General features: G+C 54.7%; 1 protein-coding gene across 1 annotated transcript; it reads left to right on the plus strand.

Annotated features, from left to right (window-relative positions):
- Positions 1 to 295: 295 nt before the first annotated feature.
- Positions 296 to 27,406, plus strand: MXRA5 (matrix remodeling associated 5). Its single transcript, XM_070402706.1, has 10 exons — positions 296 to 338; positions 1,171 to 1,202; positions 4,311 to 4,526; positions 5,377 to 5,506; positions 8,193 to 8,583; positions 11,170 to 13,323; positions 13,450 to 16,101; positions 19,195 to 20,098; positions 23,418 to 25,372; positions 26,069 to 27,406. The coding sequence occupies exons 3-9, from the start codon at positions 4,333 to 4,335 to the stop codon at positions 25,348 to 25,350; spliced, it is 8,358 nt and encodes a 2,785-aa protein (XP_070258807.1). The 5' UTR covers positions 296 to 338; positions 1,171 to 1,202; positions 4,311 to 4,332; the 3' UTR covers positions 25,351 to 25,372; positions 26,069 to 27,406.
- The last annotated feature ends 253 nt before the right edge of the window (positions 27,407 to 27,659 follow it).

Consider the following 27,659-nt stretch of genomic DNA (forward strand, 5'->3'; position numbering starts at 1 on the left):
GGCCGCGCGCGCACGGCGGGGCCAGGGGGGCGCCTGGCTGCCTGCGGCCCATCGCGCGCGCGCGCGCGCCCAGACCGTCTCCCCGGGGTGGGGTGGGGCAGGGTGGGGGTGGGCCGAGGCGTGGACTCCGGAGGCTTCTCGGGGAATAAAAAGGGCGCCGTGTGCCGCGTTGGGAAGGAAAAGTGGTGGCAACGAGGCCCCCCAGGCCGCCCCGGGACGGACATGGCTCCGGGGGACCCGCGGCGGTGACGCGCCCGCGCGCGCGCGCGCACGCGCTCGGGGCCCCGGTGGATGGTCAGGGCGCACCGTTCCCGCAGGTCGTGGCCTTGGAACGACAGGTGAGCCCCTGAGCCATCTGGTCTCGCGGGGGGAGGTGGGGGCAGGGCGGGTGGTGGCGGGACAAGGGGTGCAGAAAAGTGGGGGGCGGCCCAGGGAAAGACTGGGGGGAGGGGGCGGTGGAGAGGGACTGAAGGCCAAGAAGCCCATTGAATTGTTCCTGGCACTATTTTTTTTTTTTTTAAAGTATATTTTTATTGATTTCAGAGAGAGAGAGAGAGAGAGAAACATCAGTGATGAGAGAGAATCAGGGACCGGCCGCCTCCTGCACGCCCCCTACTGGGCATCCAGCCCGCAACCCGGGCGCGTGCCCTTGACCGGGAATCGAACCCGGGACCCTTCGGTCTGCGGGCCGGCGCTCTAGCCACTGAACCACACCGGCCAGGGCTTATTTTATTTTTAATTTAAATCCTCCCTCGGGGGTATTTTCCCATTGATTTCTTAGAGAGAGTTGGAGAGAAAGAGAGAGAGAGAGAGAGAGAGAGAGGGAGAGGCAGGGGGAAGCATGGATGTGAGAGAGACACCTCGATGGGTGGCCTCCTGCAGGCGCACCCCGACCAGGGAGGGCCCTGGGTCCGGGGAGCAGCCTGCCACCGAGGTCCGTGCCCCCCTGGACCGGGAATCGAACCCCCCGGGTGCCCTTGCGTCCGCAGGCCGGGGCTCTACCCACTGGGCCACACCGGCCGGGGTTTCCTGGCAGGATTTTCCGGGGCTGAAGGGCCAGCTGAGGGTTCCCCAGGGAGGGAGGGAGGGAGGGCTGGGTGAGCAGGTCGGGTTTGCAAATGCGACCCTTCGCCCTTCCTCCCTCCCCTCCCCCCTCCCCCCTCCCCCTAGAGACCTCGCCCCCTGCAGCCCTGGTCTCCAAGGTAAGCCACCGGCAGGACCCGCTAGTGACACCCATTGCGCCCCGGGTTTGGGGGGCGGGGGCTCCTGCCCAACTCTTTCCCGGATCTTGGTGCTCAACCTCTCCGCCTCCCCCTCCCCCTCTTCTTCCTCCTCCTTCTCTTCCTCCTCCCCCTCCCCATCCCCCTCTCTTCCTCCCCTCCTCCTCCTCCCCCCTTTCTCTCCCTCCCCCTCTTCCTCCTCTTCCCCCTCCCTCCCCCCTCCCCCTCTCCCCTCCCCCCCCCCACTTCCTCCTCCTTCCCTTCCCTTGGAAAAGGGGGAGGCCCACGGCCCCCGGTGCGCCCGCCGAGGCGCGCGGACCCTGCAGAACTCATTACGCGGGAGCCCGGCTTTCTGGTGTCGGGCGGCGCCGGGGGGACCCGCGAGGCAACCCGAGCCGCCTTCCGGCGAAGCCAGTGTTTCCCGCGCCGCCGGCGGCGGGGCGCGTCCCAGCGGGCGCCCTGGAAGCCGGCCCAGGTCTTGGCTGCGCGCCCGCCCGGCCGCCCGCCCGCCCCCGGCGTGTGCAGCGCGCAATGCCTCGCGCTCCCGGAGGGCGCAGGGTTTGCCATGCCTCGCCCTGCAGCCTCGCAGGCTCCAGGTGGGGTGAGGGGGGAGGTCTCTTCCCATCGGGGGGGACCAGGGTCCCCTGGGCCGAGTGCATTCCGTCTCCAGGGAGGACCAGGGGGGGCAGGCAAAGGGACACCCGCCCGGGGCCAGGTCTGCCTGGGGACCCAGCGCGCGAGCTGGGGATGCAGTTTCATTGAATGACATTAAGGGACGACTTCGGGTCGCTATCAAGTCGTTCAAGGGCGAGTGGGAGTTCCCTGCACCTTTTGGGGGGGCTTAGCGATTCCACTTCCCTTACAGGTCCTGTGCCCTTAGTGATTGATACCCGGGACTGAGTTCTGAGCTCGCTGAGTAGGGCTGCAACAATGTATCCATCTGTTCGGGTCGCTTAGCAACATGTATGATGCATTGGAGTGTGCCTGCAACAATGTATCCATATGTCGGGGTCGCTTAGCAACATCCATGATGCATTGGAGTATGATTGCAACAGTGTATCCATATGTCCGGGTCGCTTAGCAACATCTAGGATACATTGGAGTATGATTGCAACAATGTATCCATATGTGCGCGTCGCCTAGCAACATCCAGGATACATTGGAGTGTGCCTGCAACAATGTATCCATATGTCGGGGTCGCTTAGCAACATCCAGGATGCATTGGAGTGTGGCTGCAACAATGTATCCATATATCCGGGTCGCTTAGCAACATCCAGGATGCATTGGAGTGTGCCTGCAACAATGTATCCATATGTGCGCGTCGCCTAGCAACATCCAGGATGCATTGGAGTGTGCCTGCAACAATGTATCCATATATCCGGGTCGCTTAGCAACATCCAGGATGCATTGGAGTTTGCCTGCAACAATGTATCCATATATCCGGGTCGCTTAGCAACATCCAGGATGCATTGGAGTGTGCCTGCAACAATGTATCCATATGTCGGGGTCGCTTAGCAACATCCAGGATGCATTGGAGTGTGCCTGCAACAATGTATCCATATATCCGGGTCGCTTAGCAACATCCAGGATGCATTGGAGTGTGCCTGCAACAATGTAGCCATATATCCGGGTCGCTTAGCAACATCCAGGATGCATTGGAGTGTGGCTGCAACAATGTAGCCATATATCCTTGTCGCTTAGCAACATCTAGGATACATTGTTGCAGCCCTACTCAGCCAGCGAGCTCAGAGCTCTTTGCACTTAGGGAGTTGCATGCGTCCTTGGTTATGAGCTGAGCGCTCTAGGCCTGTGGTCCCCAAAGTGGGGCGCGCGCCCCCATAGGGGGAACGTTTGAATTTTAAGGAGGGGGGAGGGCAATTCGAGAAGGAGTAGCGAACAGTGAATTTTTTTTTTTTGGCATTTTTTTTATGGCTCTGGGGGCCCTCGCCTACAGTACGCAAATCTTTATTGTGACATATTTATATGCATTTTAGTTCTCTCTCCTATGTTTGGAAACTTGATTTGCTATTTTTTATTTCCTATCACTTTATATTGTTACCAGAGGCCGGATGCACAAAATTCGAGCAAGAGTAGGCCTTCCTTTCCCGGGATACCAGCACCAGCTTTGTCCGGAAGGTCGTCCGGAAGGACGTCCGGTCTGATTAGCATATTACGCTTTTATTATTATAGGTGATTATTAACGATGTCTTAGTGATTTCTCCCTCGGTATTTCCACTGTCCTTTTCATTATTTTATTTTCTTTCTCTTTTCCGGATGCCATGCTGTCCACGTGAATAGGAGTTTGCTTTTGTGAATAATAAGATTGTTTCTGAAACATCTCTTTTTCTTATTTTTTAATTTTTTTTAATTGATTTTGGAGAGAAAGGGAGAGGGATCGAGAGACAGACACATCCATGATGAGCCCTGGCCGGTTGGGCTCAGTGGCTAGAGCGTCGGCCTGCGGACTGAAGGATCCCGGGTTCGATTCCCGGTCAAGGGCACAGGCCCGGGGTTGCGAGCTTGATCCCCGATTGGGGGGCGTGCGGGAGGTAGCCGATCCATGGTTCTCTCTCATCATGGATGTTTCTACTAATATATCTCCCTCTCCCTTCCTCTCTGAGGTCAATAACAATATTTTTTTTTTTTTAAAGAAAGGAAACAAAACTATGTTTTGGGCTTTTCGACTCCAATATTTTACACGTTGTGAAAAAAATCGATGCCCTAATCGGTGTGGCTCAGTGGATAGAGCGTCGGCCTGCGGACTGAAGGGTCCCGGGTTCGATTCCCGGTCAAGGGCATGTACGTTGGTTGCGGGCACATCCCCAGTAGGGGGCGTGCAGGAGGCAGCTGATTGATGTTTCTCTCTCATCGATGTTTCTAACTCTCTATCCCTCTCCCTTCCTCTCTGTAAAAAAATCAATAAAATATATATATTTTAAAAATGGATCATGGCAAGTCTTGGGCAGCTCGGAACCAGGACGCCCCATGCCAACCACACGAGCCGAACGTACCCAAGGGCCACCTGGCAATAACGAAGCGCTTCTGGTTTTGTGGTCTCCCCCCGCCCTCCCCACCCTCTCTACCCCGCAGGTCTCCAGGGCACCCCGACAAGATGCCACGCCCCCGGGCGCCGTGGCGAGCGCTGTCCGCGGTGCTGATCCTGGCGTGGGCGGTGCCTCCTCCCGCGGCGCGCGCCTGCCCGCACCCCTGCTCCTGCTACGTGCCCACCGAGGTCCACTGCACGTTCCGGTCCTTGGCAGCCGTGCCCGCGGGCATCGCCAGTCACGTGGAGAGGATCAACCTGGGGTCCGTACCGCCTTCTTGGCACGCGCGCGCGGGGCTCCCGGTCTGCGGGTGTATTGGGGCTGTTGCGCGGACCTATGTGCGTAACTGTGCGTAATTGTGTGAAATTGTGCGTAACTGTGCGTAATTGTGCATAACTGGGCACGTGTGTTCCTTTTAGTATTGCTCTTTCTAGAATTAGGCGCTTCTGTTTTTTTCTCTTTACGTATAATTTATTGCCCTTCCTGGTTGGTTTAAAGGATGGAGCGCGGACCTATGTGCGTAATAATTGTGCGTAACTGGGCACGTGGGTTCCTTTAAGTGTGTTCGCTCTTTCTAGAGTTAGGTGCTTCTGTTTTCTTCTTTTTTACATTTTTAAAAAATATATTTTATTAATTTTTTACAGAGAGGAAGGGAGAGAGATAGAGAGTCAGAAACATCGATGAGAGAGACATCGATCAGCTGCCTCCTGCACATCTCCTACCGGGGATGTGCCCGCAACCCAGGTACCTGCCATTGAGCGGAATCGAACCTGGGACCTTTCAGTCCGCAGGCCGACGCTCTATCCACTGAGCCAAACCGGTTTCGGCTTTTACATATTTTTTATTGCCCTTCCTGGTTGGTTTAAAGGATGGAGTGCGGGCCTATGTGTGAAATTGTGCGTAATAATTGTGCGTAATTGTGCGTAACTGGACGCGTGTGTTCCTTAAAGTATCGCTCTTTCTAGAGTTAGGTGCTTCTGTTTTCTTCTTTTTTACATATATTTTAATGCCCTTCCTGGCTGGTTTAACGGATGGAGCGCGGGCCTATGTGCGTAATTGTGCGTAATAATTGTGCGTAATTGTGCGTAACTGGATGCGCGTTCGGGTTTCAGGTTTAACAGCATCCAGGCCTTGTCGGAGACCTCGTTCGCGGGGCTGACCCAGCTGGAGCTACTGATGCTCCACGGAAACAACATCCCCAGCATCCCGGACGGGGCGCTCAGGGACCTCCGCTCTCTCCAGGTAACGCCGCATCCATGTTATTGATTTTATTATTTTATTATTAATTTTATTATTTATCTTAATGATTTATTTTATTATTTATTTTATTATTTTATTATTAATTTTATTATTTATCTTAATGATTTATTTTATTATTTATTTTATTGTTTTATTATTAATTTTATTATTTATCTTAATGATTTATTTTATTATTTTATTTTATATCTTATTTTATATTTTATTTTATTTATTTTATTATTTTATTTTATATTTTTTATTTCTTTCATCTTTATTTTATATTTTCTTTTCTTTATTTTATTATTAATTTTATTTTATTATTTTATTATTTATTTTAATTATTTACTTTATTATTTTATTTTATTGGTCTGCAGGCCAGCGCTCTATTCACTGAGCCCAACCAGCAAGGGCTGTATTTTATTTTATTTTATTTCATTATTTTATTTTATGTCATATTTTATTTTATATTTTATTTTACTTATTTTATATTTTTCTTTTTATTTATTTTATTATTTTTATTTTATTGGTCTGCAGGCCATCGCTCTATTCCCTGAGCCCAACCAGCAAGGGCTGTATTTTATTTTATTTTGTTTCATTTTATTTCATTTCATTTTATTATTTTATTTTATTTATTTTATTCTTTCCTTTTCTTTTCTTTCTTTTATTATTTTATTTTATTCATTATTTTATTTTATTTATGTTATTATTTTTATTTTATTTATTTTATATTTTCTTTTACATTTTTCTTTTATTTATTTAATTATTTAATTGTTTTTTATTTTATTTTACTGTTTTATTTTATATTTTGTTTTATATTTTATTTATTTTATTATTCTATTTTATTTATTTATTTTTATTTATTTTAATTTTTATTTTTCCTTTTATTGATTGGGATATTACAAATGTGTCCTGATCCCCCCATTCTCCCCCCTGCCCCACCCCTACTCATGCCCTCACCCCCCTGGTGTCCGTGCCCACCGCTCGGGCCCATCTGCACGCACACGAGTCCTTTGGTCGATCTCTCCCCCTCCCCCCCACCCGCCCCCGCCTTCCCTCTGAGGTCTGAGCGTCTGATCGATGCTTCTCTGTCTCTCCATCTATTTTTGTTCATCGGTTTATGTGGTTCATGATAATCCACAAATGGGTGAGATCCTGCGATATTTGTCTTTGACTGACTTATTTCACTTAGCAGAATATTTCTCTTTTCTTTTATTATTTTGTTATTTTACTTTGTTTTTATCTCATTATTGTATTTTTATTTTATTTTATTATTTTATTTTTAACTAGAGGCCCAGTTGGCCGGCCGGCCCCACCCCTCGGCCCCCTGATTGGACTCCGGGTCGAACGCCCCGTGAAACTCCCCATCGAGGGCACAATTTGCATATTAGCCTTTTATTATATAGGGTGTTTTATTGATTTCACAGAGAGGAAGGGAGAGAGAGAGAGAGTTAGAAACATCGATCAGCTGCCTCCTGCACGCCCCCTACTGGGCATGTGCCCACAACCAAGCTACATGCCCTTGACGGGGAATCGAACCCGGGACCCTTCAGTCCACAGGCGGACGCTCTATCCACTGAGCCAACCCAGCCAGGGCTGCTATTATTAAATATATTTTTTATTGATTTCAGAGTGGCAGAGAGAGATAGGCACATTAACGATGAGAGAGAATCACGGACCGGCTGCCTCCTGGACGCCCCCTACTGGGGATGGAGCCCACAACCCGGGCCTGTGCCCTTGACCGGGAATCGAACCCTGACCTCCTGGTTCACAGATCGATGCTCAACCCCTGAGCCACGCCGGCTGGGCTGGTTTTTAAAATTATAAGCGGGCCGTATCCGGTTCGGCTCAGTGGATAGAGCTTCGGCCTGCGGACTGAAGGGTCCCGGGTTCGATTCCCGGTCAAGGGCAGGGACCTGGGTTGCGGGCACATCCCCAGTGGGGGGTGTGCAGGAGGCAGCTGATCGATGTTTCTCTCTCATCATCGATGTTTCTAACTCTCTATCCCTCTCCCTTCCTGTCTGGAAAGAATCAATAAAATATATTAAAATAAAATAATAAAATTAAATAATGAAATAAATAAAATAATAAAATAAATAAAATAAAATAAAATAATAAAATATAATGAAATAATAAAATATAATAAAATAATAAAATATAATAAAATAAATAAAATGAAACAAATAAAAAATAAAAAATAAAATAAAATAAGTAAATTAAATTAAATTAAATTACAGTAAATAAAAATAAATAAATAAAATAAATAAAATAAAATAAAATTACATTCAATAATAAAATAAAATAAATAAATTAAAATAAAATAATAAAATAAAATAAAATACAATGAAATAAAATAATGAAATAAAAATACAATAAAATACAATAAAATAAAATAAAATAATAAAATAAAATAAAATAATAAAATAATAATACAATACAATACAATAAAATAAAGTTAATAGAATAAAATAATACAATAAAATAATAAAATAAAATAAAATAATAAAATAAAATAATAAAATAATTATACAATACAATACAATAAAATAATAAAATAAAATTAATAGAATAAAATAATAAAATAATAATAATAAAAATACAATAACATACAATACAATAAAATAATAAAATGAAACAAATAAAATGAAATAATCGCGGGGTTTCCCGCCCCGTCTGCCTCCTGTCGCCGCAGGTCTTCAAGTTCAGCTACAACAAGCTGCAGGTCCTCACGGCCCACACCCTGCGGGGCCTGCGGAGCCTGGTCCGGCTGCACCTGGACCACAACCGGCTGGAGTTCCTGCACCCGCAGGCCTTCCTGGGCCTGACGTCCCTGCGGCTGCTGCACCTGGAGGGCAACCTGCTCCGGCAGCTGCACCCGGGCACCTTCGCCACCCTCACCCTCCTGGACCACTTCCCGCTCTCCGGCGTGCGGCACCTCTACCTGGCGGAGAACGGGCTGCGGGCCCTGCCCGAGGGGCTGCTGCGGACCCTGCCGCTGCTGGACAACCTCTTCCTGCAGGGCAACCCCTGGGCCTGCGACTGCGAGATGCGCTGGCTCCTGGCCTGGGAGGCCCAGGCCCCGGGTGAGGCGGGGAGGCGGGCACAGGTGTCTGGCGGTCACCCCGGGCACATGGCTGCGCCGGCCGCCGGGGGGGCGGGGGCACCGTCTGTTATGGGTGATGCGCCTTCTCCCTCCCTCCCTCCCTCCCTTCCTTCCTTTCTTTCTTCTTTCTTCATTTATTTTTATTTCTTTACTAGAGACCCAGTGCACGAATTAGTGCACCTGCAATGCATTATTTCTCTCTCTTTCTTTCTCCCTTCCTTTCTTTCTTTCTTTCTTTCTTTCTTTCTTTCTTTCTTTCTTTCTTTCTTTCTTTCTTTCTTCTTTCTTCTTCTTTCTTTTCTTTCTTCTTTTTTGATTTATTTTTATTTCTTTACTTGAGACCCAGTGCACGAATTCATGCACCTGCAATGCATTATTTCTCTTCCTTCCTTCCTTTCTTTCTTTCTTTCTTTCTTTCTTTCTTTCTTTCTTTCTTTCTTTCTTTCTTTCTTTCTTCTTTCTTCATTTCTTTATTTCTTTCCTAGAGGCCCGGTGCACGAATTCATGCACCAGTGGGGTCCCTCGGCCTGGCCTGCGGGGATGGGGCTGATACCAGCTCTCCGACATCCCCTGAGGGGTCCCGGATGGTGAGAGGGCACAGGCCAGGCCGAGGGACCCCACCGGGGCACGATCGGGGCCGGGGAGGGACGCGGGAGGTTGGCCAGCCGGGGAGGGACCGCGGGAGGGAGGGCTCCAGGGCGTGTCCGGCCCGTCTCGCTCAGTCCCGATCGGCAGGACCCCAGCAGCAAGCTCACCTCCTGGTCAGAGTGTCTGCCCCCTGGTGGTCAGTGCATGTCATAGCGAGCGGTTGAGTGGCCTTAGCATACCATTAGCATATTACACTTTGATTGGTTGAATGGCTAACCAGACGACCAGACACTTAGCCTATTAGGCTTTTATTATACGGGATTTACTTACTAGAGGCCGGTGCACAAAATTTGTGCAAGAGTAGGCCTTCCTTCTCCAGCTGCCGGCACCAGCTTCCCTCTGGCACCTGGGACCCAGGCTTCCCTCCCAGCCCCGGCTTCGTCCGGAAGGATGTCCGGTCTAATTAGCATGTTACACTTTTATTATTATAGATTGTTAATACTCACTCGAGGATATGTTTTTCTTTATTTCTTTACTTCTTTATTATTAATCCTTATTCAAGGGTATTTTTTTCTTTCTTTCATTCTTCCTTTCTTTTCCTTTATCTATTTATTGTTAATCCTCACCCAAGGATATTTTTTTATTTCTTTATTTTTTTGTTTTTTTAAAATATCTTTTTATTGATTTCAGAGAGGAAGGGGGAGAGAGAGAGAGAGAGAGAGAGAGAGAGAGATGGAAATATCCATGATGAGACAGAATCATGGCTCAGATGCCTCCTGCACGCCCACGACTGGGGGTAAAGCCCTCCCTTCCACTTTCTCTAGAAATCATTAGAGATCACTGTTCGATTCTCGGACAAGGGCACAGGCCTGGGTTGTGGGCTCCATCCCCAGTGGGGGACGTGCAGGAGGCGGCCGATCCATGATTCCCTCTCATCATGGATGTTTCTATCTCTCTCCCTCTCCCTTCCTCTCTGAAACCAACAGTAAAAATATATTAAAACTAGAGGCCCAGTGCACGAAATCGTGTGCTGGTAGTGTCCCGAGGCCTAGCCTGCAATCAGGGCCACCTTCTTCCCGCTCACCAAGTCCCCAGTCCCACCCCACCACCACCTACCCCGGTTCCCCATTCGCCGTCCGGCGATCGCAGCCTGTGGGCCGGAGGGGAGGGACCGAGTGGTGGTCAATGCACCTCATAGCAGCTGGTCAAATGGTCATTCTGGTCATTACACCACTATGGTCCGTGGGCTTTTATTATATAGGCCAGTGGTCGGCAAACTCATCAGTCAACAGAGCCAAATATCAACAGCACAAGGATTGAAATTTCTTTTGAGAGCCCAATTTTTTAAACTTAAACTATACAGGCAGGTACATTGTGATTCACTTAATTAGGGGACTCCTAAGCTGGCCTTCGCTAAAAACGCCCTCAATCTGATGGAGGTACGTTCGCCGAGGCCGACCCCTTCCAACGCTCCCATCCGCACGCGTCTTGTAGACTTGTTTCGTCCGTCTCCTTTCGTTCATGCTCTCTCTATGTCCCAACCATCTCCACATACCGTTCTCCGTCCTCGACACTCCATCTTCTCTCACTCCACAACGTTCCCTAAAATTAACTTAATAAAGTTTTAAGTCAACTTCGCACTGTAGGTGCGCGCCCGCACGTGGTATTTCGCGGAAGAGCCACGCTCCAGGGGCCAAAGAGCCGCACGTGGCTCGCGAGCCACGGTTTGCCGACCACCGGTCTAGGGCAAACAAACCAACCTGGATGGTCCCTACACACTGTGCTCAACAGATTCAAGGCCTTCTTTATTATTAATCCTCATTTGAGGGTACTTTTTCTTTCTTTCATTCGTCAGGAAGGCACAGAGGCAGGGAGAGTGAGGGCTTAGGTCCTAACAGAGACTCACGCCAGGTGGGACGGCCGTCAACCCAGCCTTTGCCCCTCACTCACACCCCGTCTCTCTGCTTCTCTGCTGCAGGAGTCCTCAAATGCAAGAAAGACAAGGCCTACGAGGGCGGCCAGCTCTGCGCCACCTGCTCCAGCCCCACCGCGTTGCGCGGACGCGAGATCCACACCCTCGAGGGCATCCCCTGCGCGAGGCCGTCCATCGTGTCCCCTCTGCGGCCCAACGCGACCCTCGGCAGCGCCGAGGAGGAGCAGGACGAAGACGAGGACTCCGACGGCCCGCCGCCCCCCGCGACGGACCCGCAGGCCCCACCGTGGGCCATCGCGCTGAACATGACGGACGAGCACGGCAACACGGTGAGCCTGGCCTGCGAGATCAGGAGGCCGTCGGGCCTGGGCCAGATCCAGCTGAACCAGACCGAGTCCCAGGGCCTGGACGTCAACGCCACGGTCGCCCTGGACCTGGAGTGCCCCATGACGCGGGAGAACTACGAGAAGCTGTGGAAGCTCATCGCCTACTACAGCGAGGTGCCCGTGACGCTGCACCGGGAGCCCGGGCCCGGCCCAGACGCCGGAGTAGACACCTACCAGTACAGGCAGGACCCCGACGACGATGCTCTCTACTACACGGGCGTCCGGGCCCGCATCCTGGCCCGGCCCGCCTGGGTCCTGCAGCCGCTCATCGACCTGCAGCTCAACCGCCGTCGGAGCACGTCCAAGAAGGTCCTACTGTCCTACCGGTCTCGGTTCTCCTTCACCGTGTCCGGCGAGGACGCCGGGCGGTCTCGCGGCCGCAGCTGGGTCATGATCGAGCCCGGGCGAGACCTGCGGAGGGCCCAGACGGTCCTCGAAGGGTCTCCGTGCCAGCTCAGCTGCAACGTGAAGGCGTCCGAGAGCCCCTCCATCTCCTGGGTGCTCCCCGATGGCTCGGTGCTGAAGGCGCCCACGGACGATCCGGACTCCAGGTTCTCCATCCTGACGAGCGGCTGGCTGAGGATAAAATCGGTGGAGCGGGCCGACTCCGGCGTCTACCAGTGCGTGGCCCGGGTGACGGACGAGACGGACCGCCTGGCGTACCGGATCCTCGTGCAGCCTCGCGCCGTGCGGCCCATGGAGGGACACGCGGTGACCGTCGCCAAGAACCCCGGGGAGCCCCTGGCGCTGCCTTGCCAGGCGCTGGCCGTCCCTGAGGCCCAGCTGAGCTGGATTCTCCCCAACCAGAGGATCGTCAATGAGTTGGCCAACACGTCTCACGCCTACGTCTTGCCCAACGGGACGCTCTCCATCCCCGAGGTCCGCGTCGGCGACGGAGGCTACTACCGATGTGTCGCGGTCAACCAGCAAGGGGCCGACCAGTTCACGGTGGGGGTCACCGTGAGCAGAAAAGGGTCGGGAAGGGCCTCCAAGAGGGGCCGACGCCCGGGTGGGAAGGCCCTGGCCAGGCCCAGAGGGGATGTCGTCGAGGACGAAGGGGGCTCGGGCGTCGGCGGGGACGATACCCCGACATCGAGCAGAGTCCTGCATCCAAAGGACCGGAAGGTGTTCGTCCACCCAAAGGAGGACCCCAAAACCAAGAAGGGCCGAAGGAAGCCGAAACCCTGGAAGCACGCCGAGAGGGACCCCGAGGCCAACGTCGCCGAGGGCCGCAGGGCCTTCGAGTCCCGACGGAGGGTCAACATGGCCAGCAAGCAGATCAACCCGGACCACTGGGCGGATATCCTAGCCCGAGTCCGCGGGAGGAACGTCCCCAAGGGCACGGGAGGGCCCGAGGCCGCCGTGGAGACCGCCACCGCGCCGTCCGAGAGCGGAGACGCCGCTCCCGTCCCGCCCGTCGCGTCTCCTCCCTCCGTGTCCCCAGCGGAAATGGCCCAGACGACAGCCAGTGCTGAGGAATTCTCGGCGGACGCTCTGTCATTTGGGGAAGAAGAGCCCGTTTCCAGGACTGCTTCCTCCGCCACCGGGAGGAGGCCCGACCGAGGCCAGGCTGGCGTCCTCACGGCTGAAGCCAACGCGGCCGGCTCCCATCTGCAAGAATCCGACAACGGTGGCGATGAGTTTTCTGCAAAGACCCGGGGTCGACCTCAGATGGCCGTGGACTCTCAGTGGACCGTGGCCACGACAGGGAGGTCGGATGTCCCTTACGAATCGTCAACGCCACAGATCCTGGACCCGGCCTACGAGGAGTCCACCGGTGATCACGTTCTGACGGACAACTGGTCTACCGTAGGCGTCGGAACCAACATCGCCAGGGACAACTGGTCTACCGTAGGCGTCGGAACCAACATCGCCAGGGACAACTGGTCTACTGTAGATGTTGGCCCCAACATCGCCACGGACGACTGGTCTACCGTAGACATTGGGCCCATGCCGGAGCCTACATCCCCTGAGAATACGTCTCCCTCGGTGGCCACCTCCTGGGCCGAATCGGACCTCACGCCATCCGTGGACCCAGAATTGCATGAGGATAAGACGGAAGGACAGGCGTCCAGACCTGACACTCCAACGCCCACCTTGTCCGTGGTTGAGTCCGGGCCAGCAGAGCGATCTGGCGATCTCGCAACACGAGGACACAAAGAGGAAGAAACGGACATCCCCCAGTTTGTGAGCCACGGTTTCAGCCCTCAAGGCAGCCCGTGGATCACAAAGGGCACAGAGGAGAACCCTCGGAAGCTTCCGGAAGGAGACAGATCGGAGACAGTGCCCACAAGCTCCCGTGGATCCGAGAGGAAGCGTCAGGGCATTGAGTCTGTTGAATTGACTGCGTCGCTTGCCTCTCTAATTGACGAGGGCACCGTCGCCGTGGGTACCATCGCGCCCACCCCAGAGACCACCTGGCCATCCACGCCCACCACCGCTCCCCCTTCCCACAAAAGGCCCCACAGGAGGAAGAGGCCCCACAGATTCCGGCACCGGCATAAGCCAACCCCACCCTTGACGTTCGCCCCCACGGGGACCATCTCGGCTGGACCCGCTCACGTACCCGGAGCCAAGACCCCCGGGCGAGTGGATGGTTCCCTGGTTCCTACCTCTTGGGGGGAGAGTACGGTTGGGATCCCCAAACAGGGGGACCCCGTAACCAAGGCGACCCCACGGAGGAAGCACGGTAGGAGGCCAAACAAACACCGATATGGCACCTCGACAGCGAGCCCCACGGCCTCGACAACCCAGCCCACAGATGTTACCACTCCCCATCCGTTAACGGCCCTGGTATCTACAACCGTCTCCCAGAGAATTGGGGACCCCCCTGAGACCACTAGGGCGGCAGAAAATAGGACCACCCCCCCCAAGATGCACGTATCTCACGATGCAACCCAAGAGACCACGCCAGCCACAGATACGCCCGTGGAAATGGAGGATTCGAGCATCTACAACATCCATGACAACATAAGTGAGTCCATCATTGATGTCACATCGCCTTCTGGTTTCGAGGTCCCCACCGCGGGAGAAATTAAGAAGGAATCCCGTCCTTCCAGCGTTCCAGGAACGGAGAGCTGGACTCCACCGAGGACAGCCCCGCCTGGGGGTCCGCAGACAGACACCCCCGTGCCCCCCTCTTTGGAGACCCTCACGCACCCCTCATCCTTTTCCCAAGAGTCGGGGGACCTGGATCTCCCCTCTGATATCCCCCCTTCCCTGGTGCTCTCTACACGGGAAGATGTTGTTGCTTCCACTACTCGGAGCACAGATGTAGAGGCGACTTCACGTCAGGCCGGATCCACCATCCGTGGCCGGGATCCTCACGAAACCACCCCGGCTCCCGTCCGTCCCGAAACGCGACCCCAGCACCCCGTCCTCACTCCGGCCCCCGTGGGGGAGTCAGCGACCCCGTTGGCACCCACGAGTCTCCTGGATCCGGAACCAACCACCACCACCGAGCCCGCCCATCTCACCTCAAGCCCGCCACCTCCAACGTCAACGGGTTCCAAGGACCGCATCTCCCTCAATTCCGTGGGGGGCCCCGAACCCCAAACTGCCCCCGCGAAGAAGGAGGAGGTGACCCAGCACCCGTGGTGGCGGGGAAATGAATTGTCCACCCCCTCGCCCAAGAGGGACCCATTTCACGTCACCCCAAAACACGAGAAGATGAAGGACATGGTTCTACGCGGCCCCGATGGTCACCACCACCACCCGGGTGGGAGAGTCCAAATTCTCCACCAACCGGCCAGAGCCCCCCCGAGAGGGACGGCGAGGCCACCCCAGGGGACCACCCAGAGCCCCTTCAGATACCTCACGACGTTCCAGCCCCCTCGTCCCGGGACCAACCAGCCGGGCATCACCGCCTACCCCTCGAGGGCTTTGTCGGACAACAAGCCCTGGACGACCACCACGTCCTCCAGCCCGGCCACCGTGGGCCCGTGGCGCACGGCCACGCCTCACAAGGCCACGGACCGTGGGACGGACCGGTTCCACGGCCACTCCAGAGTGTTTGGGCACAACAACATCCCAGATCTGAGAGACCCCGCGGGCCGGCCGCCCAACGCACGGGTCCCTCATCACTTCGACGGGAGATTCCCCTTCTTTTCCACCAACCGGACCTTCTCTTTCCCACAGTTGGGCGTCACCCCCAAGACCCAGCCCCCCACCTCTCCTGCCCCAGGGCTGAGAGACAGAGCCGTCAACCCTGGTGCCTACAATCGGATCCACACTCAAACCATCACCCACGTGGACTTTGGCCCGCCCGCCCCCCCATCACTGCCCCGTCCCAGGACCGTGTCCCCAATCTCCACCCACATCCAGAACATCCCTGTGGTCTACCCCACCCGGAACGCCATCCCCTTCGTGACCTCCCCTGGCCCGCCTTCCGGAAGCTTCCATCCGGGCGGCTCCAAGCTCTTCTCCGCAGGGGGACCGCCGGCATCCAAATTCTGGACCCTTGGAGAGAAGCCACAGATCGTCACCAGGTCCCCCCAGACCGTGACCGTCACGGCGGAGACTGACGTCGCGATCCCGTGCGAGGCCACGGGGAAGCCCCAGCCTTTCGTTACCTGGACCAAGGTTTCTACAGGTAGGGCGTGGAAGTGGCTGCATTTTTTACAAAAAAATCTTTACTAGAGGCCCGGTGCATGGATTCGTACATCGGTGGGGTCCCACGGCCTGGCCTGCGGGGATTCGGCCGAATCCGGCTCCCTGACATCCCCCAAGGGGTCCCGGATTGCGAGAGGGCGGTTCTCGGGTGACGCACCCCTGAATCGGGCTCCCTCCTCTGTCAGCAGCTCCTGTGTTGAGCGTCTGCCCCCTGGTGGTCAGTGCGCGTCATAGCTACCGGTCGGAGCGTCTGCGCCCTGGTGGTCAGTGCGCGTCATAGCTACCAGTCAGAGCGTCTGCCCCCTGGTGGTCAGTGCGCGTCATAGCTACCGGTCGGAGCGTCTGCGCCCTGGTGGTCAGTGTATGTCATAGCTACCGGTCGGAGCGTCTGCCCCCTGGTGGTCAGTGCATGTCATAGCTACCGGTTGGAGCGTCTGCCCCTGGTGGTCAGTGTGCGTCATAGCTCATAGCTACCGGTCAGAGCGTCTGCCCCCTGGTGGTCAGTGCATGTCGTAGCTACCGGTCAGAAAGTTGTTCAGTTGGACGGTTGCTTAGCCTTTTATATATAGAGACTAGCAGCCCGGTGCATGAAATTCATGCACAGGTCAGGTCCCTAGACCTGGCTGGCTGCCGGCTGCCAGCTGCTGGCTGGGGCATTCCTGCATTCTGCACCGCCTCCTGGTGGTCAGTGCATGTCATAGCGAGCAATCAAACTCCTGAGGGGACACTGCATATTAGGCTTTTATATATATAGATGGATTGATTGATTTCAGAGAGGAAGGCAGAGAGAGAGAGAGAGAGAGAGAGAGAGAGAGAGGGAGAGAAACATCCATGATGAGAAAGAATCATGGATCAGCTGCCTCCTGCACGCCCCCTACTGGGGATGGAGCCCGCAACCCAGGCATGTGCCCTGACCGGGAATAGAACTGTGACTTTGTGGTTCATATGTCGATGCTCAACCAACTGAGCCATGCCAGCTGGGTCGGTCTCTCTTTCGATAAGACAGCTGATCGAATCTTGGGGGGAACCTCATACCATCCTTGGTCCAGTGGGTCTCAGCAGTGTTGGTAGCTCCCAAACATTAGGCGCTAAGAGCCGCTGACTGGGAATCGAACCCTGACCATCTGGTTCATAGGTCGACTTCTTTGATCAGCTCAGCCTTTGATGTTGAACGTTTCGTAAGGATTTTTTTCCCCCCTGAGGAATGTTTGCTGGAATTAGCAAATGGGGACGCCATGGGATTTTTGTTCTAAAAGGAAGGGAGAGAGAGAGAGAGAGAGAGAGACCAGTGATTTTATTACTATCTTCGTCTCAGTTGTTTTGTTCGTATATCTAATTTTCCTCTTCCCTTTCCTTGCTCATATTTTTTCTTCTTTTCACTACTCAATTTTTAAGAATATTTTTATTGATTTCAGGGAGAGGAAGAGAGAGAGAGAGAGAGAGAGAGAGAGAGAGAAACATCCATGATGAGAGAGAATCACGGATCGGCTGCCTCCTGCACGCCCCCTACTGGGGATGGAGCCCGCAACCCGGGCATGTGCCCTTGACCGGAATCGAACTGTGACCTCCTGGTGCCTAGGTCGATGCTCAACCACTGAGCCACAGGCCCGGCTCTCATGGCATTTTAATCCACTGGTCTACGGACGGGCACTCGTACTGCTTCCAGATCTTAGCAATGGTCAATGGCGCTGCTATGAACACAGGGGTGCATATATCCTTTCTGGTGGGTGTTTCTGGTTTCTGGGGAAATATCCCTAGAAGTGGGGTCACTGGGTCCAATGGATCGGGCCTAAGCCGGCAGTCGGACATCCCCCGAGGGGTCCCGGATTGGAGAAGGTGCAGGCTGGGCTGAGGGGACCCCCACCGCCCTGCGCACGAATTTCATGCTCCGGGCCTCTAGTATTTATATCCTCTTGGATATGTACTAGCATTTTACACACACAAACAACCATATTAGCATAGTTGTTGGGGTCCAGCCCCAGCAGGTCCAGGGGTCCCCAAAGGTGTGGACGGAGTCGGCGAAGAAGGAATGACACGGAGACGGCGGTCAGTTGATCAGCAGCCTAGCCAGGACCTCTAGCCAAGTTCTGGTCTGGATCTCCAACCAAGTTCTGGTGCCATGTTCTCTCGATAGGTTCTGTCTCTAGGTTCTGTCTAGGATCTCCAGCCAAGTCCTGTCTCTTGGTTCTCTCTCTAGGTTCTCCAGGTTCTCCAGCCAGGTTCAGTCACCAGGTTCTTTACCCAGGTTCTATCCAGGTTCTTTTGCCATGTTCTGTCTAGGTTCTCCAGTGAAGTTCTGTAGCCAGGTTCTGTCCAGGATCTTTTGCCATGTTCTCTGGCTAGGTTCTGGTTAGGATCTGATGTTTATTGTCTTGTTACATCCGTATTTATACCAGCCGATTTTAATCCTGTCAATTTCTATTACAAAGGTTAGGGCGTTTCTTATCTCCATTCCAGGGAGTAAAGATTATGTAGCTTAACTACCCGCCTGGCACTTAGTTAAGGGGTTGTATCCCCTCCCTAACCTCAGGGAAAGATCCCCACCTGGGGAAACAACCTTTCTCACAGAGGTGACTTTGGTTAAAACACATGGCGCTAAGGAGAGCAAACATATTAAGAACAGTATGCTATATACGCCAGGTCCCTTGAAACAGCAAGGATGGACCGGCTCCCGGCACATAGTCGTTCTCAATGACTATAAAAAAAAGTTTCAGGCCATTTATGGGAGCTTAGAGGAATCGCCTACTTTCTTGGGTGAAAACTGGGCATATCTGGGATCCTTTTCAGACGGTGCTGGGGCAGCCCGGCCGGTGTGGCTCAGTGGTTGAGCATCGACCTATGAACCAGGAGGTCATGGTTCAATTCCCGGTCAAGGGGACATGCCTGGTTTGTGGGCTCCATCCCCGGTAGGGGGTCGTGTAGGAGGCGGCCGATCCATGATTCTCTCTCATCATGGATGTTTCTCTCTCTCTCTCCCTTCCTCTCTGTATTCAATAAAAATATATATATTTTTTTTTTAAAAAAAGAGGGTCGTTTCTCTGGATTCTAACAGTCCCTGGTGTTTGCCTCCCAGGCGCCCTCATGACCCCCAACACCCGCCTCCAGCGCTTCGAAGTCCTGAAGAACGGAACCTTCGTCATCCGCCAGGTCCAAGTCCAGGACCGCGGCCAGTACGTGTGCACCGCCCAGAACCTGCACGGCGTGGACCGGCGCGCCGTCCTGCTGTCCGTGTCGGTCCAGCAGCCCCAGATCCTCGCCTCGCACTACCAGGACGTCACCGTCTACCTGGGCGACACCATCGCCATGGAGTGCCTGGCCAGGGGCACCCCCGCGCCCCAGATCTCCTGGGTCTTCCCGGACCGCAGGGTGTGGCACGCCGTGTCCCCCGTGGAGGGCCGGGTCACGCTGCATGAGAACCGCACCCTCTCCATCAAAGAGGCCTCCTTTGCCGACCGCGGCGTGTACAAGTGCGTCGCCAGCAACGCGGCGGGCGCGGACAGCTTGGCCATCCGCCTGCACGTGGCCGCCCTGCCCCCCGTGATCCACCAGGAAAAGTGGGAGAACATCTCGCTGCCCCCGGGGCTCAGCGTCCACATCCACTGCAGCGCCAAGGCCGCGCCCCCGCCCTCCGTGCGCTGGGTGCTCCGGGACGGCACCCACATCCGCCCCTCGCAGTTCCTCCGCGGGAACCTCTTCGTCTTCCCCAACGGGACCCTCTACATCCGCAACCTGGCGCCCAAGGACAGCGGGCGCTACGAGTGCGTAGCGGCCAACCTGGTGGGCTCGGCGCGCAGGACGGTGGAGCTGACGGTGCAGCGCGCGGCGGCGGCCAACGCGCGCATCACGGGCACCTCTCCGCAGAGGACCAACGTGCACTACGGGGGGACGCTCCGGCTGGACTGCAGCGCCTCGGGGGACCCCTGGCCGCGCATCCTGTGGAGGCTGCCCTCCAAGCAGATGATCGACACTTTCTTCAGGTACGTGCGCCCCTGGCCCCCTGGCCCCCTGTTCCCTGGCGGGCCATCCATCCATCCACCATTGCGCTCCTGTGCGCTATCCATCCATCCACCATTGCGCTCCTGTGCGCTATCCATCCACCCACCATTGCACTCCTGCGCGCCATCCATCCACCCACCATCGCGCTCCTGCTTGCCATCCATCCATCCACCATTGCGCTCCTGTGCGCTATCCATCCACCCACCATTGCACTCCTGCGCGCCATCCATCCACCCACCATCGCGCTCCTGCTTGCCATCCATCCATCCACCATTGCGCTCCTGTGCGCCATCCATCCATCCACCATTGCGCTCCTGCGCGCCATCCATCCACCCACCATTGCGCTCCTGCGCGCCTCTCCTTTCGCGGATGGAGACGGTCCCACTGGGGCCGTCCTTGGGCAGGATGAAGGCGCACAGGTCTTGCTCCCCTTGCGCGCTGGTTCCGGAGGGACATTCGTTTTTCACACAAGGATGTCTGGTCTTTATTAGCTAGAGTGCCTGTCGGGCCAGCCCCACATAGGTTCTCTCTCTCTCTCTTTCTCTCGTTAAACCTAGAATATTTTTCTGATTGATTTTTTAAAAAATATATTATTATTGATTTTAGAGAGGAAGGGAGAGAGAGAGATAGAAAATATCAATGATGAGAGAGAATCATGGATCGGTTGCCTCCTGCACGCCCCCACTGGGGATGTGCCCGCAACCAAGGTACATGCCCTTGACTGGAATCGAACCCAGGACCCTTCAGTCCGCAGGCCGACGCTCTATCCACTGAGCCAAACCGGCCAAGGCTTTTTTTTTTTTTTTTTACTTTTTTTCAAAAAATTATTTTTTTATTGATTTCCGAGAGGAAGGGAGAGGGAGAGAGAAACATCCATGAAGAGAGAGAATCATGGGTCGGCTGCCTCCTGCATGCCCTCTCCTGGGGATCGAGCCCGCAACCCGGGCATGTGCCCTTGACCGGAAATCGAACCCAGGACCCTTCCGTCCGCAGGCCCATGCTCTATCCACTGAGCCACACCAGCCAGGGCTGTGGGGACGTGTGTGGAGGTGGCGTTGGTGCGCCTGAGGCAGCAGGGAATACGAAAGAATGCCACCCGGGGCCACACTGAAATCATTCTACCCGTATCGCTCTCCCTGTAAATCATCAACGGTGACATCTGACTATTTATCTTTCTCGTTCGTGGTAATTAAACAACCCACGTGTGTTTAATGAGCGAGAGGCGCCTGGCCCGGGGGACACACGGAGAACGTTTAAACATGCAGATGTTGGAACGCCCAGGGGTGCGTGGGCACAGCCATGGCTCGCAGCGGCTCATTTCATTCCGATTGCGATCGGGGCTAGGAACCTGGGTTTTGTTTTATTTATTTGTTTATTTTACGTTTTAATCATTTTAATCTAAAAGAATTGATCACTCACGCTAGCTCCTTTGGCTCAGTGGATAGAGCGTCAGACTGTGGAATAAAGGGTCCCGGGTTCGAATCTGGTCAAGGGCACATGCCTGGGTTGTGGGCTTGATCCCCAGTAGGGGGCGTGCAGGAGGCAGCCGATCCGTGATTCTCTCTCATCATGGATGCTTCTATCTCTCTCTCCTTCTTTTTTCCTCTCTGAAATCAATAAAAATATATTTTAAAAAAAGAAAAAAAGATTAAAAACTGTGTTTAAAACATCGCTCCCCACCCCTGGCCAGAGAGAACTCCATCTCTTCATGAGGGTAACTTCCATTCGTTCTTTCTATGATGGCAGCATTTTTCCCTGATTTGAGCATTAAAATAAAATCTGCACTGGCTACATGGGCACATACACACACAGTAACAGGACTGATGGCTTAGACCGCATTTCACATTAAAATATATATAAAAAGAAGAAAAGCCAGGGGCCATCATGACCAAACAAACGGATGGACGACCCCCAACAGCAGGCAGCGTGGGGCGACCAGGCCGGCAGGGGGATTAGTGAGGGACGTCCAAGCAACTGAACAGCAGGCTGCAAGGGGCGACCAGGCTGGTGTGGGGCCTAAACCAGCAGTCGGACATCCCCCGAGGGGTCCTGAATTGGAGCGGGTGTAGGCTGGATTGAGGGGACACCCCTCCCCCCGCCCTGTGCATGAATTTCATGCACCAGGCCTCTAGGATATATATCTATATATTTATATATATCTATAGATATATAGATATATATATATCATTTATTGATTTTAGAGAGAGGAAGGGAGAGAGAGAAACATCAATGATGAGAGAGAATCACCATTGATCAACTACTTCCTGCACACCCCCTACTGGAGGTCGAGCCCATAACCTGGGCATGTGCCCTTGACTGGGAATCAAAACCATGACCTCTGCTCTGGTGGGCTTGGTTCAGGGGATAGAGCGTCGGCCTGCAGACCAAAGGGTCCGTGGTTCGATTCCAGTCAAGGGCATATTCCTGGGTTGCAGGCTCCTCCCCGTCCTGGACTCTGGTCGGGGCGCGTGCCGTAGGCAAGCCATCGATGTGTGTCTCTCACATCGATGTTTCTCTCTGTCTTTCCGTCTCTCTTCCACTCTCTCTCAGAAGATCCATGGGAAAATATCCTTGGCTGGGGATGAATGCACACAGAGATGAAGAAGGAGAAGGAGGAGGAGGAGGAGGAGGAGGAGATGGAGGAGGAGGAGGAGATGGAGGAGGAGGAGGCGATGGAGGATGAGGAGGAGGAGGAGGAGGAAGAGGAGGAGGAGGAGAAGGAGGAGGAGGAAGAGGAGGAGGAGGAGATGGAGGAGGAGGAGGAGGAGAAGAAGGAGGAGGAGGAGAAGGAGGAGGAGGAGAAGGAAGAGGAAGAAGAGGAGGAGGAGGAGATGGAGGAGGAGGAGGAGGAGGAGGAGGAGAAGGAGGAGGAGGAAGAGGAGGAGGAGGAGATGGAGGAGGAGATGGAGGAGGGGGAGGAGATGGAGGAGGAGGAGATGGAGGAGATGGAGGAGGAGGAGGAGGAGGAGGAGATGTAGGAGGAGGAGGAGATGGAGGAGGAGGAGGAGATGGAGGAGATGGAGATGGAGATGGAGGAGATGGAGGAGGAGGAGGAGGAGGAGATGGAGGAGGAGATGGAGATGGAGAAGGAGGAGGAGGAGGAGGAGGAGGAGGAGGAGGAGGAGGAGGAGGAAAACCATGACCTCCTGGTTCATGGGTCCCCAACCGTGACCTCCTGGTTCATAGGTCAACGCTCAACCCCTGAGCCTCGCCAGGCAGGGCCCGACCCCCCAGGGACCCGCCGCCTTCGACACCCTGACCCCTCATCCCTTTCTCTTCTCTTTCTCCCCCCCCCCCCAGCTTGGACCCCCGCGTCCGGGTGTTCGCCAACGGGACCCTGGTGGTCAACTCGGTCACCGACAGAGACGCCGGCGACTACCTGTGCGTCGCCCGCAACAAGGTGGGGGACGACTTCGTCGTCCTGCGCGTCAACGTGGTCATGCGGCCGGCCAAGATCGAGCAGCGGGAAGCCAACGACCACCGGGTCCTCTACGGGGGCGACCTCAAGGTGGACTGTGTGGCCTCGGGCCTCCCCAACCCCGAGATCTCCTGGAGCCTCCCCGACGGAAGCCTGGTGAACTACCTTCTGCAGTCGGACGACCCCGGAGCCCGAACAAAGCGCTACGTCGTCTTCAACAACGGCACCCTCTACTTCAACGAGGTCGGCCTGCGCGAGGAAGGCGACTACACCTGCGTGGCCGAGAACCAGGTGGGCAAGGACGAGATGACCGTGCGCGTCAAGGTCATGACCGCGCCCCCCACCATCAGGAACAAGCCCAACGCGGTCGTCCGGGTCCCCTACGGCGAGGTGGCCACCGTGGCCTGCGAGGCCAAGGGGGAGCCCCCGCCCAAGATCACCTGGCTGTCCCCCACCAACAAGCTCATCCCCGGCTCCTCGGACAAGTATCAGATCTACCAGGACGGCACCCTCCTCATCCAGAAAGCCCAGCGCTCCGACAGCGGCAACTACACGTGCGTCGCACGCAACACGGCGGGCGAGGACCGCAAGGCGGTGTGGGTCCAAGTGCACGTCCAGGCCCCCAGGATTAACGGGATCCCCGAGGCCCTGACCACGGTGCAGGAGGTGGCCCCCGCGGGGAGCCGCAAGCTCATCGATTGCCGTGCCCAAGGCGTCCCCGCCCCCAAGGTCTTCTGGGCGTTCCCCGAGGGGGTCGTCCTGCCGGCGCCTTATTTCGGCAACCGGGTGACCATCCACCGCAACGGGACGCTGGACATCAAGACCTTGAGGAAGAGCGATTCCGTCCAGCTGACCTGCATCGGGCGCAACGAGGGCGGCGAGGCCAAGATGATCGTCCATCTCTCCGTCCTGGAGGCCGCGCAGAGGCCGGGGTTCCACGACCCGGTCAACGAGAAGATCGTGGCCGCGGCCGGCCACACCATCAGCCTCAACTGCTCGGCGTTCGGCACCCCGACACCCACGCTGGTGTGGGTCCTGCCCAACGGGACCGAGCTCCCCGGCGGCCGACAGCTGCAGCGCTTCTTCCACAAACAGGACGGGCGGCTGCACATCAGCGGCTTGTCCTCCGCGGACGCGGGCGCCTACCGCTGCGTCGCGCGCAACGCGGCCGGCCACGCGGAGCGCCTGGTGGCCCTCAAGGTGGGCGCGCCCCCGCCGCCGCCCCCCGAGGCCCAGAAGCAGTACCGCAACCTGGTGAGCATCGTCCACGGGGAGACCCTCCAGCTCCACTGCGCGCCCCCGGGGGGCCGCCAGGGGACGCGCCAGGCGCGCTTCGAGTGGACGCTGCCCAACGGAGCGTCCCTGCAAGGGATCCAAACCCGGGGGCGCACGTCCCTGTGGGACAACGGGACCCTCACCGTGCGGGAGGCGTCCGTGTTCGACCGCGGGACCTACATGTGCAAGGCGGACACGGAGCACGGCCCGTCCGTGGTCACCTTCCCCGTCATTGTGATCGCCTACCCGCCCCGCATCACCAGCGAGCCCACGCCGGTCATCTACACGCGCCCCGGCAGCACGGTGAAGATGAACTGCATGGCCATGGGGCTCCCCAAAGCTGAGATCACCTGGGAGCTCCCGGACAGGTCCCAGCTGACCGCGGGCACCCAGGCGCGCCTGTACGGACACAGGTTCCTTCACCCACAGGGGTCCCTGACCATCCAGCAGGTCACCCAGAGGGACGCGGGTTTCTACAAGTGCACGGCCAAGAACATCCTGGGCACGGACTCCAAGACGACCTACATCCACGTCTATTGAGACAGGAAGCCACGCCGAGACGGTGTGGCTCAGTGGATGGGGGACAGAAGGGTCCCGGGTTCGATTCCCCGGTCAAGGGCACAGGCCCGGGTGGCGGGCTCCCATCCCCAGTAGGGAGCGTGCAGGACGCAGCCGGTTCATGGTTCTCTCTCATCGTTGGATGTTTCTCTCTCTCTCTCCCTCTCCTTCTCCCTTCCTCTCTCTCTCTCTCAAGTCAATAAAAATTTATTTAAAAAAAATAAAAAGAAGCAGGGATGGGAGATCGGGGTCCCACCATCATTGCTGAGGAACGTGGAGCAGTTTCATGGGTCAGGAAAGTCATGGGGGAGGGAGAGAGTCTAGCAGTGATGGCGAATCTATGACACGCGTGTCACCTCTGAACTCATTCTTTTGGTTGATTTTTCTTTGTTCAATGGCATTTAAATATATAAAATAAATATCAAACATATAAATCTTTGTTTTACTGTGGTTGCAAAGATCAAAAAATTTTCTCTAGGTGACACGGCACCAGAGTGAAGTGAGGGATTTTCCAAATGCTGGCACGCCGAGCTCAAAAGGTTCGCCATCGCTGGTCTAGACTTCTCACACCATTTGGCACCGGGGAGGGGGACCCCCAAGATTGGGTGTCTGGTTGGTGGTGACCTTGACCTGTAGGAAAGCCACTCAGATGGGGAAGGGAGGGCACAGCCTCTCCAAGGACCTTCTCTCGTGTCCACAGGGCATCGCGAACGTGGCCTCATCTGGCGTTATTTTCACGGGACCCGGGAGAGAATGGAGATTTCTGCCTGGCCAGGGGCATTCGCTGGAAATGAACCGCAGACAGGAACAGTGACTAATTATCTCTCCTCCTCGGCTAACCCGCTACCGTCTTACGGGAGAACATTCTAGAAGACCAGTTCTACAATTTAGAACGTTCTCAACCTGTGGGTCGCCACCCCCTTGGGGGTCGAACGGCCCTTTCACGGGGGTCGCCTGAGACCGTCGGAAAACACATCTATAATTGCATATTGTTTTTGTGATTGATCACGATGCTCTCGTTATGTTTTTGTGATTAATCACGATGCTCTCGTGATGTTCAATTTGTCACAATGAAATTGGGGGTCACCACAGCATGAGAAAATGTATTGAAGGGTCGCGGCATGAGGAAGGTTGAGAACCACCGGTTTTTAGAACGTCTGTCACTTCCAAACTCCAGTTGGCCCAAAAAAAGGGCTTGGAACCAGAATAATTAATAAAATATTGTTTTTTAAAATTTATTGATTTTGGAGAGAAAGGGAGAGAGAGAGAGAGAGAGAGAGAAACATCCATGATATGAGAGAATCATGGACCGGCCGCCTCCTGCACGCCCCCTACTGGGAATTGAACCCACAACCGGGGCCTGTGCCCTGGACCGGGAATCGAACCCTGACCTCCTGGTTCCTAGGTCGACGCTCAACCACGGAGCCACGCCAACCGGGCAAAACAATTTTTTTAAAAAAAATGTACAAGTTTCCTACCATACAGCTACCATTTTATATATGAAAGAACTCTCCCCCCCCCCGCCCCCCGCCTGAAGTCACTTTTTATATAAATATATTTTATATATATATATATATTTCTTTCTAATTAGACGATGAGGCTAGAAAGAAAGGAACCCTTTCTGTCTCATTAAAAAGAATAAATTATTGGTCTTTACAAGGCTCGGGCATGGGAGCAGGCATGGAAATGCAATAAAGAAATTCCGCCCGCCCCCCGACTTCCTTCCCATGGAGACACATTGATCATGTTACAGTTCCCGGGAAGGAGGGGATATTGGATTTCCTACTTCGTGAAGTTTATCTGAAGACCCTCCAGTGGGGGTGGCGGAGAGAGGAAGGAAGGAAGGCGAGAGCTCAGACAGGACCCCCCCAGGATAAACTCAGAGACCCTCAGAGAACAAATCACAACACCTTCTCTCCCCCTGGGAACGGGCGCCCACAGAAAAAAAATAGCACAGCCCGTGTTTCCATGACTGTTTGACTGTGTTGTTGGTCTGTTTTTAAGGTCTAAGACAATGTACATTTGGATAATAAAATGATCTTTTCAAAACCACCGGGCCATGATGACATTGATCTTTTCTTTTCTTTTAAAAAAAAAAAATATTTCTTTATTGATTTCAGAGAGGAAGGAACAAGGAGAGAGACATAGAAACATCAATGATGAGAGAGAATCATTCATTGATCGGCTGCCTCCTGCACGCCTCCTACTGGGGACCGAGCCTGCAACCCAGGCAGGTGCCCTTGGCTGGAATCGAACCCGGGACCCTTCAGTCTGCAGGCCGACGCTCTATC

The sequence above is a fragment of the Myotis yumanensis genome, unplaced genomic scaffold, assembly GCF_028538775.1.
Source record: "Myotis yumanensis isolate MYYU_CA2020_CCGP unplaced genomic scaffold, mMyoYum1.0.hap1 SCAF_24, whole genome shotgun sequence".
NCBI classification, from domain to species: domain Eukaryota; kingdom Metazoa; phylum Chordata; class Mammalia; order Chiroptera; family Vespertilionidae; genus Myotis; species Myotis yumanensis.

Bases quoted from the DNA above. Each gene is read 5' to 3' on its own strand.
- MXRA5 (XM_070402706.1), top strand. From the start codon at position 4,333: ATGCCACGCCCCCGGGCGCCGTGGCGAGCGCTGTCCGCGGTGCTGATC. The intron at 5,507-8,192 runs GTAACGCCGCAT...CTGTCGCCGCAG, and splicing joins GGGACCTCCGCTCTCTCCAG to GTCTTCAAGTTCAGCTACAA. The intron at 20,099-23,417 runs GTACGTGCGCCC...CCCCCCCCCCAG, and splicing joins ATGATCGACACTTTCTTCAG to CTTGGACCCCCGCGTCCGGG.